General features: G+C 38.5%; 1 protein-coding gene across 4 annotated transcripts in view; it reads right to left on the reverse strand.

Moving 5' to 3' along the window:
- The window catches only part of Ncoa7 (nuclear receptor coactivator 7), a 155,013-nt gene that overhangs the window by 51,323 nt on the left and 90,893 nt on the right, over positions 1-12,797 (reverse strand). For 3 of the 4 annotated variants that reach the window (XM_045158354.1, XM_045158356.1, XM_045158353.1), the window contains exons 6-10: positions 9,316-9,429; positions 8,342-8,467; positions 6,758-6,942; positions 2,539-3,575; positions 1,554-1,722 (exon numbers count right to left, since the gene is read on the reverse strand). In XM_045158354.1, coding sequence (XP_045014289.1) covers positions 1,554-1,722; positions 2,539-3,575; positions 6,758-6,942; positions 8,342-8,467; positions 9,316-9,429 — 1,631 coding nt within the window. The remainder of the gene's footprint in view (positions 1-1,553; positions 1,723-2,538; positions 3,576-6,757; positions 6,943-8,341; positions 8,468-9,315; positions 9,430-12,797) is intronic. The other variant, XM_045158355.1, reaches the window with a different exon arrangement.

The raw sequence follows: 12,797 nt of genomic DNA on the forward strand, positions 1-12,797 counted from the left end.
AATTCATAGGAAAACCCCAAATTATTGGTGCATTGGCATACAAGGAACCCAAAATTCCTGTATCATTCCAAATGCTTGATCCCCAGCTTGATGGCAATTTGGGAACTGGAACCTTGTTGTAGATGTGCTGCTGGGGGTGGGCATATGGGTGTTATAGGCAGATTCCCCTTGCCAATATTTGGCACAAACTCCTGCTGCTACTGTCCATCTGATATTGGCCAGGAGGTGATGTCTACCCTCCGCTCAAGCCACTTTTTTCCCGGCCATCATGGAACTTCTCCTCGAGTCTGTAAGCGAAAATAGATCTTTTCTTCCCACACACTGTTTTTGGTTTGGTGCTTTGTGACAGCAACATGAAAGTAACTGCAATATCATGTATAAAAATATCACACTGAACCTTGTAACTGTGCACAACTATTATCAATGTTAAGCTATAAAAACAAAATACTAATTTCTCTAAATGCATATCGGGCCAGTTTATACCCCGATCATGTGACATATTCTTTGTGCTTTATGCTCCCTTCATAAAGCGGAATAATCTGTAGTTCTCTACATCATAAGCACTTTAAAAATAAAAATCAGCATGCTTCCTTAATGCATTCAGATGCACTGCATGGGCTCCATTCCTTTCTTCTCATTTGAAGAGCACTTCCAAATGCTGGTACTGGAAAATATCGGCATCTCCTTTCATTTAAAAATCAACTCTGAGGCAGGTGTGGTGGTGCACACCTTTAATCCCAGCACTTGGGAGGCAGAGGTAGGAGGACTGCCATGAGTTTGAGGCCACCCTGAGACGACATAGTTAATTCCAGGTTCTGGCACTGGAGAGAAGGCTTCGTGGTTAAAAGTACTTGCTTGCAAACCCTAATGGCCTGGGTTTGATTCCCCAGTACCCACATAAAGCTAAATGCATAAAGTGTTACATGCATCTGGAGTTTGTCTGCAGTGGCAGGAGGCCCTGATATGCCCATATGCTCTCACAAATAAACATAATCATGAAAACTTAAAAAAAAATAAAAATTAACTGAGGGAATTTAGGTGAGTACTTTAGTTCATATCCCTACAGTGACTTCACATGTATTATATCAAATCTACCACAAGCACAAGGTCATTTGATATTCTTCCAGAATTTCTAAACTCTCCAGTTAAAAGGAAGCTCTCATTCAAGAATGAGACTAAGGGACAGGAGAGATGGCTTATCAGTTAAGGCACTTTCCAGTGAAGCCTAAGGACCCATGTTTGACAGCTCAGATCCTACGAAATCCAGAGGCACAAAATGAGACATGCACAAGGCTGCACATGCACAAAAGGTAGTGCATGTCTGGAGTTCAATTACAGGGTCTGGAGGCCCTAGCATGCCAATTCCCTCTCTCTCTCATAAATAAAAAAGGGCCAGTAGTCTGTTGGGCTTGCCTCAAAAAAATTTAAGAAAACAAACACTTTCATCTTTAAGAGAAAGAGACATAGAGAATGAGACTAAGTATTCTAAAAGAACTAATAACCATTTATAACCAGAATCCTAACCAATGCTCTTGTGTTGTAATTGTGCTTACCGCTCCCTGGGAACAGCAAACCAGTACTCAGGCTGCTTTCTTCGTTTGCCACACTGCTGGACCATGGCAGTGGTATGTGTGGCAAAGGACTTTCTCATTGGTTTTCCAACTTTGATGCACAGAAACATGGGTGGAGTCTTGCTCTTTTCTTCTTTTGAAGGCAATATATCTGAATTACATATAAATAAATCCCCTCTTCAATATTGACCATAGAGATGAAAGTGAAACTTCTTAACTTACAAAAAAGTGTCAGTATAAGGCAGAATCATTCACTTAAACCACATTGGGATGAATAAACTCGTGACACTTTTATAGCATTAAAGGATGAAGTTTTGCATGTTTCAGATTTGTCTGTATCATGGGAGCTTACAAACTGGGAGTAAGCATAAAAACACCAACATAGGAACAAACGAATGTGGAACTGTATGTATATTAGTGTATGTATTAATTGTATAATAATATATTAATTGTATGTATATTAATGAATAAGGGCTCAATTCCATCATAATGCAATTCGGTTTATAACCAAAATCTCTTCAAAAGTAACTTAAATCCTTTAGACTTAGAAATTCAAGATGAAAAGGGAAAATCATTTGGAACATTGAAAAATATAAATTGGCTGGGTGTGGTGGCACATGCCTTTAATCTTAGAACTTGGAAGGCTGAGATAGTAGCATCTCTATGAGCTCGAGGCCAACTTGGGCTACAGAGTGAGGTCATGTTTAGAGAGGGCTACACAGAGTTCCAAGTCAGTCTGGGCTAGAGTGAGATCATGCATCAAAAAGAAAAATAGTTCAAGTTCAAGAATAGATACCATATTTTATAAATTTTTTACCACAATTATTAATGTTATCTGCCAGAGTACACTCTACTGAAAAAAAAACCCAGTGTCCTCAACAATTAAAGTAGTGTTGTTATAAGGGTACAAATTTTAGAAAGGCATTTACCCAGTAGAATATAATGGCACTAAAGAAAGGCAGCTTACCTTCAATGGGTACCTGAATTCTCTTTAATAGCCATAACTGAATCTCGGATTTATTATCCATTTGTGTACCTGGAAAGCGCTTATCTAAAGTAGATTCTAAAGAGTCTAGATTCTCTTTACTGTTAATGATATTTTCATCTGTACTGGAGTCTAGTTTCAGTGGAAGGGTCTCTCTTTCTTTTATACAGGTTTTATCTGGCTCTTTGTTGACCTGAGTTGGGGAATCACCTGCTTTTGAAAGTGAATTGGTAAGAGTGATGTCTATTCCGCCTGGTTCCATACTTTTGCCATCATGTGATTCAGCCTTCTGCAAATTTTCAGACAACTGTGACCCTTCTTTGTTTTTGTTTAGGTAAAATTCTATGAGTTTAACTTTATTTAGATCTTCATGTATATTCAGCGTGTTTTCCACCTGGCTCTCTGGGGATCCAGACTGCTTGTCCACTTCTGGCACTATATCTTGCTTCTCACAGGCTTCCAAATCTAGAGCCCCCTTCAGTTCCATGTCATTCTCAGCTCCTGAAAGGCTCAGGGCTGACTGCTCCTGCATTTCCTTTACAGAACGGGTTATTTCTGGCTCATTCTTCTTCTGCTCCTTGATGTCAACAGAAAGACACTCCTTTGAGGCATCTCCCTTGTTCATTCTGCTCTCAGGTTGAGATGAGAGCTCTTCCAAATCAACAAAGTCCTCATCTTCCCCTAAAAGGGACTTTTCTTTGGCTGTAGATCCCAGTGAAACATGAGTGTCCAAAGGTCCCGTGTTGAGCTGAGTCACTGTGGTTGTATTCTTGGTGGGGTCCAGTTTCTTTAAGTTCCATGACTCAGAGCTGCCCAAGGGCTTTGCCCGTGTGTATTCTGTTGATTCCTCCAAAGAGACCATGGATTTGGAATCTGAAGTGAAGGTTCTCTCACTATTCTGCTGTCTTTTCTCCTTGCAGATGGACTTGAACTTGCTGAATGGGTTAATATCCTTTTCTGAAGCCAGGTCTTCCCATTCTCCAGGCCTGTACAGAGGACAAAGATCCTGAGGTAGGTCACTGTTGGGGCAAAAATGGTGGATGTACATGGAATGTTAAAAATAAAACCAAAAGCAAAGTGGAGAAAAAGCAAAACATAAAACAAACTTAATTGAATATCAAAACAAAACATACTACAACTTAAATTTATGCTAACATGATTTCAAAATATGAAAATGAAACCAAGAAATTAATTTGTGAAACATAGCCAGATAAATAAAATGAGAAATGAAGGAACAATATGAGCTACATTTGTACTAGAAAGATACACATGATTTTAGGTTATACATGGAGATGGAGATATGACCAGTGAAATTTTTCAATATGAATTAATACTTTAGATATTCATGAAGGAAAGAACAAAGGAAAGACATTAATACAGATGACCAAAATTCCTTAAGCAGTGGAAGTTTTTTCTTTTTATAAAGTAGTAGAAAACATATTATATAAACATATTATATATTAATTATTCTTAAAAGTCCACTGACTTCATAGCTACGTTACCTGCTTTCCATAGTGACTGACTTTGAACCTTGATTTTTTTTTTTTAATTTCCTGCTTTAAAATCAGATGCTTCCAACAAAAAGCTCTACTACTTGCAAAGGACATACAAAAGTTAGCTTCTGTTATTATCAAAAGTAAATCCATTTTACCATTTAGAAGCTTATAGAAAAAAATTATCAAAACAGGCTCTTCTGGAGTGGGGCATGGTTGTGCACAGCTAGAGCTCAGCACTCTGCAGGCTGAGGCTGAAGAAGGATCACTATGAATTCAAGGCCAGCCTGGGCTGCAGAATGAGCTGCAGGTCAGCCTGGGCTAGAGTGACACCTTACTTCAAATAATAAATAAACAAAACAAAAAAGCTCTTATAATATTATTTAAGCTTCTAAAACCCTTTTAAATGTTACAACAATGTCTATTTACTTTATGGCAATGTAAGAACTGATTTATCAGCTGAAACATGCTGTCCTTGGATAGAAATCAGTTATTTTTACTAATAACAGATACTTAGTCCTCAGATTCAAGTTACAAAAAATAATTATTAAACAAGTCATCTCAAATTCAAAATAAACAGTCAAAACATTTTACTTAGCTAGACATGGTGATACACATTTTTAATTCCAGTACTCTGAGCAAGAGGTAAGAGGACTGCCGTGAGTTTGAAGACAGCCTGGGACTATAGAGACAGTTCCAGAGTGAGTTCATCGTGGGCTAAAGGAAGACCCTGCCTTGAAAAAAAATTTTTTTTTAAGTTTAATTTATATTTGGCTAGTAGATTTTTTTTTTTTGAGACAGGGTCTCACCGTATCACTCAGGCTGGCTTTGAACTTACAACAGTCCTGCCTCAAACTCTCAAGTGTTAGGATTAAAGGCATATACCACTATACCAGGCTAAGGAATACGTCCCTTTTAAACTATGACTGGAAATACCATGAGCAATACTGGATTTCCACTGACTACTACCACTATGAGGTTCATAATTATTACAAAACTTTTTTAAAAAATAACATTTTCAATTCCAGAAATAACTGTTTTGTAAAAAAAAAAAAATCCAGATCATTTTCAAGAAATATTTTATTATTCTGGCTCTGAACTAAATGACCATGATAGCAAAGTAGCAGAGCAGACCATAAAGACATAAAGATTCCTTGAAGTGTTTGTTATAAGTCATTTGCATGGAATGTCCAGGCTTCTTCCAATAGAAAATAAAAATCATATAGTTGGGCTGGAGAAATGACTTAGTGGTTAAGCGCTGTCTGTGAAGCCTAAGGACACCAGTTCGAGGATCGATTTCCCAGGACCCATGTTGGCCAGATGCACAAGGGGGTGCACGCTTCTGGAGTTCGTTTGCAATGGCTGGAGGCCCATTCTCAATCTGTCTCTCTCTGCCTTTCTCTGTATGTCGCTCTCATATAAATAAAAAAGTGAACAAAAAAAGTTTTTTAAAAATCATATAGTTGTGAGTCTATGATAAAGGTCTTTTCAAAGCTTCTTTAATTCATAATTCATTTCAATTCAATAAGCATTTATGAGCCTCTAAGTTCCATATTCTAAAATATGGCTGTGACAGAATATTTGTTTTGCAGAAACTTGAATACACAGTATTCTGCCTAATACGAGCGTCCTGGAACACTAACATGAGCATCCGAGAACATAATAAAGATGCTTCCATTTTAGAGCCAAATAACTTAGCATAATATGCATATTGGAACTGAAGATTCAATCTGGCATCTTAAAGGCTGTAAGCAATCCTGCAATAGACTCTCAGATCTTCACATACTGATCTTTAAGCAAAATTTTTATCCATAGACATCCAAGGTCCTTGATTCCTCCCTTCCCACGGAACATATCTCCATAAATACTTTCAACTGCACTCTAGTTAGCCTCCTAAATCACCTTGTTCACACCTCCCTTCTTGTTCTTCCACATAATCCAAGTTTCCTGGAATAAATTTAACCGTCAGCTTTTAATTTTTAATTTTTATTTTTGAGTGAGAGACAGAGAAAGAGAGAATGGGCATGCCAAGGCCTTTCAGGCACTGTGAATGAACTCCAGACATGTGTGGCCCCTTGTAGCACATGTGTGACACTGTATGCTTGTGTCACTGTGTGTCTGGCTACATGAGACCTGGAGATTTGAACTTTAGGCTTCTCAGGCAAACACCTTAACCACTAAGCCATCTCTCCAGCCCTAGCATCAGCTTTTCTTGTTTTTTAGCCACCAAGCACTGCTACAGCAAAGTTCAAAGTGGCAACTGGTTCAGCTGTTAACTGGCACTTCTTTAGACTAAGCCAGATGTCTATTGAGGATCAATAATTCCTTCAGTTACTCCCTTTCTACTTTCTGAAGCAACTGGACTTATTAATGTTCCACACACATAAAATACAAAACCTAAATGTGCAGATTATTCTCTCTTTCTCTCTCCATTGTAGGTAATTTCTCCTTTAATCTTTATAAGTTCAACTTTATTAATTATTTACATTTATACTTTGTTAAAAATTGACTTTTTAGTTTCTACTTTGAATTCTTAATTTTTTTCAAATTTATTGCATAATTTTTAAAAAATTCTTCTTTGCATAATCTCTCACATCTACAAATATCCTTATCTCTGAAAATGCCCTCACTTCTAAATTCCATTTAATTCTCAACAACTCCTTTTCTCTCTGGTTAAAAAAAGAAGAAGAAAACGAAGTAGCTCTTACGATGGCAAGGCATCTTTGATCTTCATGTGGGAAATGTCATTGTATAGGGCAATGGAGACCACCTCTTCCATGGGACAGATGAGGCCGTACTCCTCACACCCATTTTCAATAACCAGTGGATCAGACTTATGAGGGTCAAACATGATGTTGTTAGGAGTGACAATCATAACACCTCCAACCACACCCTGTAGGACAAAGGGACAGAGCAGAATTACCTCAGGCAGAAAGGCTTTCCACAGTCACCATATGATTCACTTTGCCATCTCACTGACTTTGGGGACCACAGCATCCTATGTGACAGTTACATTCTGCTAAGAAAGCTAGAAAACATGCAATGGAAATGCAGTACTGGTGCAGAGGCAGAGGAAAGGGGGAACCCTCTCTGGGGGAGGGGTCAGTTGGGCCTGATTCCCATGCAGCTGCAACTAGGCAACTGTGTTGTTATCCTTGCTTGCACATGCATGTCTCATGTTCCATTTCTCTGTCTTAAACATGAGAAGAACTGTTCAAGCCTTTCCCTGACCAAGAACATGGTGCTCTAATCCAGGGGGCAAATCCTCACTGCACATTTCAGCAAGTGCTTACTTCTGTGTGGGCTGAGCAGGAATCAGAATCATGGTGCTAAGACTTTTCTCTCATGATCACAAATTTTATCTTCAGGGGAAAAAAAATCTATAAATAGCAGGAGGATAGCTCTATAGGCGAGTGAGCTAAGGAAATTAAGAGCAAGAAGTAGTTGGAATGTTTTAAAGGTCTAGAACTTGGTCAGATTCCATCAGAGACCCTTATGGTCAAGCAGGTTAGTATCTATCAGGGGCAGCAAGGGACAGATGACTTCCTGTGGCCACACCAACTGACACTCTTCAAGAGTCTAATAATCATCTTTGAGATTTGCTTTCTTTTTTTTTTTTACATTTCAGGAATTATTTTTGTTTTCAAAAGTTCTGCTTGTACATAGGTAACTGCTAACCTGGTATGAACTCTCTACTATGAGCACAGAATATTAACATAGACCCTCTTCAGAGGTACACTGCAAGCATCAAGACAAAAGTGCAATACAGATGATGCCATTCTTTACCACTACCTCCTGCATCACCAGCAGCAAATGCAATGTGATCACTGACATTGTCTAGGTTGGGTGATAAGCTCCTGACCAAATTATCTCCTAATAACTAAACTCTGTTTGCTAAATTTTAGCACCATTTATAGGTTAAAACTGGAAGACTGCAATTCAAATATCTATCTTATAATCTCACAGCCAGTGCATGGAAGAAAAAAAATTAGATTGAGTGAATCTGAATCTAGCATTTGCTGTTAAACATATACCATGCTGTCTGTCTAACAATTTACAGGTCAAGAACTGAAAAGCAAATGATAAATCTATGGTCAGAGAAACTTGGACTTTTATGCAAAGGTACATTTTTATAATGGCAGGTATCCAAGAAAGAAAATTATCAGCTGTTTGCCAACCTTACACTGAAACTGTGAGTAAAATATTTGAATATAGTTTTCCTTCCAATAATGTGTAACCTTGATTTCTTTTCCATAGTCCATGAGAAGGAAACAGATGACATTAACATATACCTTTCCATCAGTGAAGTATCGACAATTCATTTTTAGAAATTTCACCACACCTGGCTCATCTTCTTCAGAAGTGGAGGATAAGACTCTTTCGATGGGTTTTAAGGCTTTTCTTGCTAGGTCAGCATCCTTATGATAGCAAAAATTTCCAAAATTAAATATAAGCACCTTTTCAAAACATATCATAAGTATGTGTTTTTGACAATGTGAACATTTTAAAAAAAGGCAAATAACATCTACTCACAAATGTCACAATGGGCTGGAGAGGTAGCTTGGTGGTTAAGATATTTGCCTGCAATGCTTAAGGACTCAGATTCAATTGCCCAGTAACCATGTAAGCCATATGCACAAAGTGGCACTTGCATCTAGAGTTCATTTGCAGTGGCTAGAGGCCCTGGTGTGCCCATATTTTCTCTATTTCTCACTCAAATAAAATAAAATGTCACAAATGTGACAGGTTGGGGCTGGTGAGGTGACTTAGCAGTTAAGGTGCTTGCCAGAGAAACCTAAAGCCGGAGTTTGATTCTTCAGTTCCCACTTATGAAATAAAATTAAATAAATTCGTTAAAAATATTATAACAGGCTTCCAAATTAAACTAAGATTTAAAAAAATGAGCCCATAAAACTGGCTCATTAAATATCTTAGAAAATATTCCACATGAAAGAATTCATATTAGATTACTGATTCTAATTTTCTGGAAAAAAAGAGGAGAAAAATAATCTACCCACTTCATTGGGAATTAAATGTCCCACTTTTACACAGGCATTCATTTCTTACCTTGAAGATCTGTTTTTTATAAACAGGTGTGTCTTGGAGAGGATATAATCTCTTAACTGATGACAACATACCTAAGCCCACTCCTTTAGTGGATGCTTCAGATATAATCTTATGTTTGTAAGTACTGTCCTTCTAAAACTCATTTAAAAATCTTGTGATTAAAAATAAATTGAATGAATAAAGTGCATAAAATACATACAGGCAGTTTATCATACTCTGCATCTGACGATGAAGGAGAGACAGTAGCACCAGGACTGGACGATGATAGCCTTAAAGTACTAGAAGGAAAGTGGGCATCTGGCACAAAAAGGACCTGGAATGTGAAAGAATGGCTGAGTGAGTTCTGAGTTCACACAACGCCTAGCCAGTACTTAGGAAAGTCACTCCGCATCTCACTTGGTGCCTTGGCCGAGACCCAGCTGCCTTTCATGGAGACTGTAAGCTACTTGTGCTCCTCAACTAATCCATAAATGATACTTGGCAATACCAACGGGCACAGTACCAGGAGCATGACTGACACAGCAGGAGTAAGGTGAGCATCCTGGGCAGGTAATATGAAGCCTTGATCAAGCAGGACGTGGATAGGAGGGGGACAGCCTTCCAGGGAAAGGGACACTATAATACAGGTTGGACTTCCCTTATCTGAAATGCATAAAGCCAGTGTTTCAGGTTCAGATTTTTTTTTTTTTGAGGAGTTTGGAATATCTAAACAGACTTTATCTGTCAAACACCCCTAATCAGAAAATCTGAGATCCAAAATGCTCTGAATGTGCAGTTTCAGATTTTGAAGCACTTGCATGATGGAAGCTCATAATAAGGCTAGTGAACCTGAACCTGAACCTGTACCAAGGAGAGGACAAAGAAACTGGGCATGCTTCTAGATATAAAGGTAGAAGTGCAACTAATCCAGGCTGTTTTCAAGTAAGCCCAGAGAACAAGGTGCTGAAAGCTCAGTGTGATAGACTGCACAAGGGGGTATCACAAAAGCACACCCACCAGCCTCCTGCCTGTGTCCGGGCCACATGAAAAATCCAACCATTCCAACAGACTGTACAAAATAACCTCTGTTTACCCAATGGTCTGGCTCCTGAACTGCTACTATCAGTATTTTCCCACTGAAATGGCTGTATTTGGTATACAATCAAATGTAATCTTAAATGATGAGCTTCACTTTTATAACACAGTATGCAGAGCTAATTGTGTAATAACTGATCTCTCAGAACAACAGTGCTATTTAAGTAATCCTATGTAATTTTTAGCTATTGAAAGCTCACTTCCAACTGGAAGAAAACATTGAGGTGAAACTAGAAAATACCTTTACACTAAGTAAAAAACCAAATTCAATAGAATGTAAGATGAGAATTGATTACTACTGAAAATATATGCTACAGTTATTAAATACTCATTAAGCAGTACATCAAAACCAGCTCTGAGTTTCCATGTAACAATGCAGAAGTATATCAGCAGTTAGCCTAAGTCAATGTCCACCAAATGAAAATAAATTTTAGGAGTTCAAGTACTTCCCATAGAATCTAACATAAAGGAGTATCCTAGGCTGAACAATAAATCCTCAATGATGCAGTGATAGAAAGCAAAATAGCCATTTATAACTTATAACATACCTTTAAAAGTATTTGTATGTATTTATTTGCAAGCTGAGAGAGATAGCAAAAAGAAAGACAGAGAGAATGGGCATGCCAGGGCCTCCAGCCACTGCAAATGAACTCCAAGTGTGTGCATTACTTTGCTTATCTGACTTTATGTGGGTACTGGGGAATCGAACTCGGGTCACAGGGCTCTGCAGGCAAGCACCTTAACCACTGAGCAATCTCGCTAGTCCTCATACACCTTTAAAAATATTTATTTTTTTTGGGTGTGTGTATTGGGTGCACCACAGTCTCCTGCCACTGCAAATGGAATGCCAGACACTTGCCCTACTTTATAACACCTTCTGTATGGGTCAACAACAATTTTCAATGTTTTCAGCTATGTGAAAAGAGTTCAGGAAGGACTAAGATCATGTAGTCTATGTATATACATGTAGTCTTTATATATATATATACATACATACATTTCTCTTATGTACCTAACCCAGAGGAATGAATGGATGACATGTCCCCAAACAATTCTCTATTATTTTCTGCACCTGAACTCCTGAAATATCAGGCACACAGACTGAGACACTTTTGTCTGACACATTCTAATGGGCATAGTAAACAAGAGGTGGCATAAGAACATTTACAAGCTCAACCAGACACATCTATCTCCCTGGATCATGAGCAGCCTTGATTTTCTTGTTACCTCCAGCACAGTCAAGTGGAGATTTGAGGTCCTAACATTCTTTACCATAAATCAAAGCTGTTGTTTTAACCTATAAAAAGTAAGTGCATAGGCTGGAGAGATGGCTTAGTGGTTAAGCGCTTGCCTGTGAAGCCTAAGGACCCTGGTTCAAGGCTCGCTTTCCCAGGTCCCACGTTAGCCAGATGCACAAGGGGGCGCATGCATCTGGAGTTCGTTTGCAGAGGCTGGAAGCCCTGGCACACCCATTCTCTCTCTCCCTCTATCTGTCTTTCTCTCTGTCTGTCGCTCTCCAATAAAAAATTAAAAAAAAAAAAGTAAGTGCACGCAGCCAAGGTGTCCCATGAATAAGTAAACATCTCTTCTGAGGTGTGCGTGTGTGTTTGTGTAGTGAGTATGTGCATGGACATGTGCGAGCAGATGTGTGTATCCCCCGTACAAGGGTGTGGAAGCCAAAGGAAGACATCAGGTGTCCTTCGCTATGGTTCTTTTATTTCTCTGAGAGTCTCTCACTGATCCTGGAGCTCCTGACTGAAGAGCCACAGATATGCTGTCCCAGCGCCCTAAGCCTTACATGCATATGCAATCATGTCTAGCTTTTTACATGAATCCTGGGGATCAAGCTCAGGTCCACATGTGCCCTTACCCCTCTCAGAGATCTCCCCAGCCCCAGGAAAACATCTTAAGGCATATATCCATAGGGTTATTTATAAGCATGGAAAGGTATTCTTTGTACCTATCTTCAAATTTGATAAAGTGTCAAAATCATCAGTGCAAAACCTCCTGAGAAACATTGCATGCCTCAGTGTTTTTAAAAGTTTATCTGATCTTGTTTTTGTATGTTGAAACTACTTTTAGTTCAAGGGATTTCCTAGTAGCTTCCTCTGAAAATCTCCCATACCTGTGCTCAGCAAAGCCAGCCACATCAGTAATGTCCTACTTCAAGGTGATTATCAATCAGTCTCTAGAAGGGTGAATCTCAATTTTTCTGGAAACAGATTAAACTGGTTTTGATTTATCAAATCTAGTATGATAAGAGATACTCTGCACACCAAAATAAAGCTGTGACAGCCTTGAAAGTTCACCTATAGTTTTGAAGTTTTAAATTCCTCAATCTGTTGTACACTGCAATTCTTTAACTTTGCCAGAAAAAAAAAAAATCCTAAGATGTGTCCTGGGATAGCTAACAGGCACATAACTATTTCATTCTACCAGGGTTGGATATAACATTAAGGATAGACATACTGTCTGAAATAATATGGCCAGAGCCCTAATTTTAATGATAAGGAACTAAGATCCTAAAAAGGAAGTTAGTGATTCAGGTCAAATGGCCAATACAAGAATGATCTGAAACAGAGTGTTGGAGCTCTTGTTTCTATTTTC

The sequence above is a fragment of the Jaculus jaculus genome, chromosome 9 (genome assembly GCF_020740685.1).
Source record: "Jaculus jaculus isolate mJacJac1 chromosome 9, mJacJac1.mat.Y.cur, whole genome shotgun sequence".
Taxonomy (NCBI): domain Eukaryota; kingdom Metazoa; phylum Chordata; class Mammalia; order Rodentia; family Dipodidae; genus Jaculus; species Jaculus jaculus.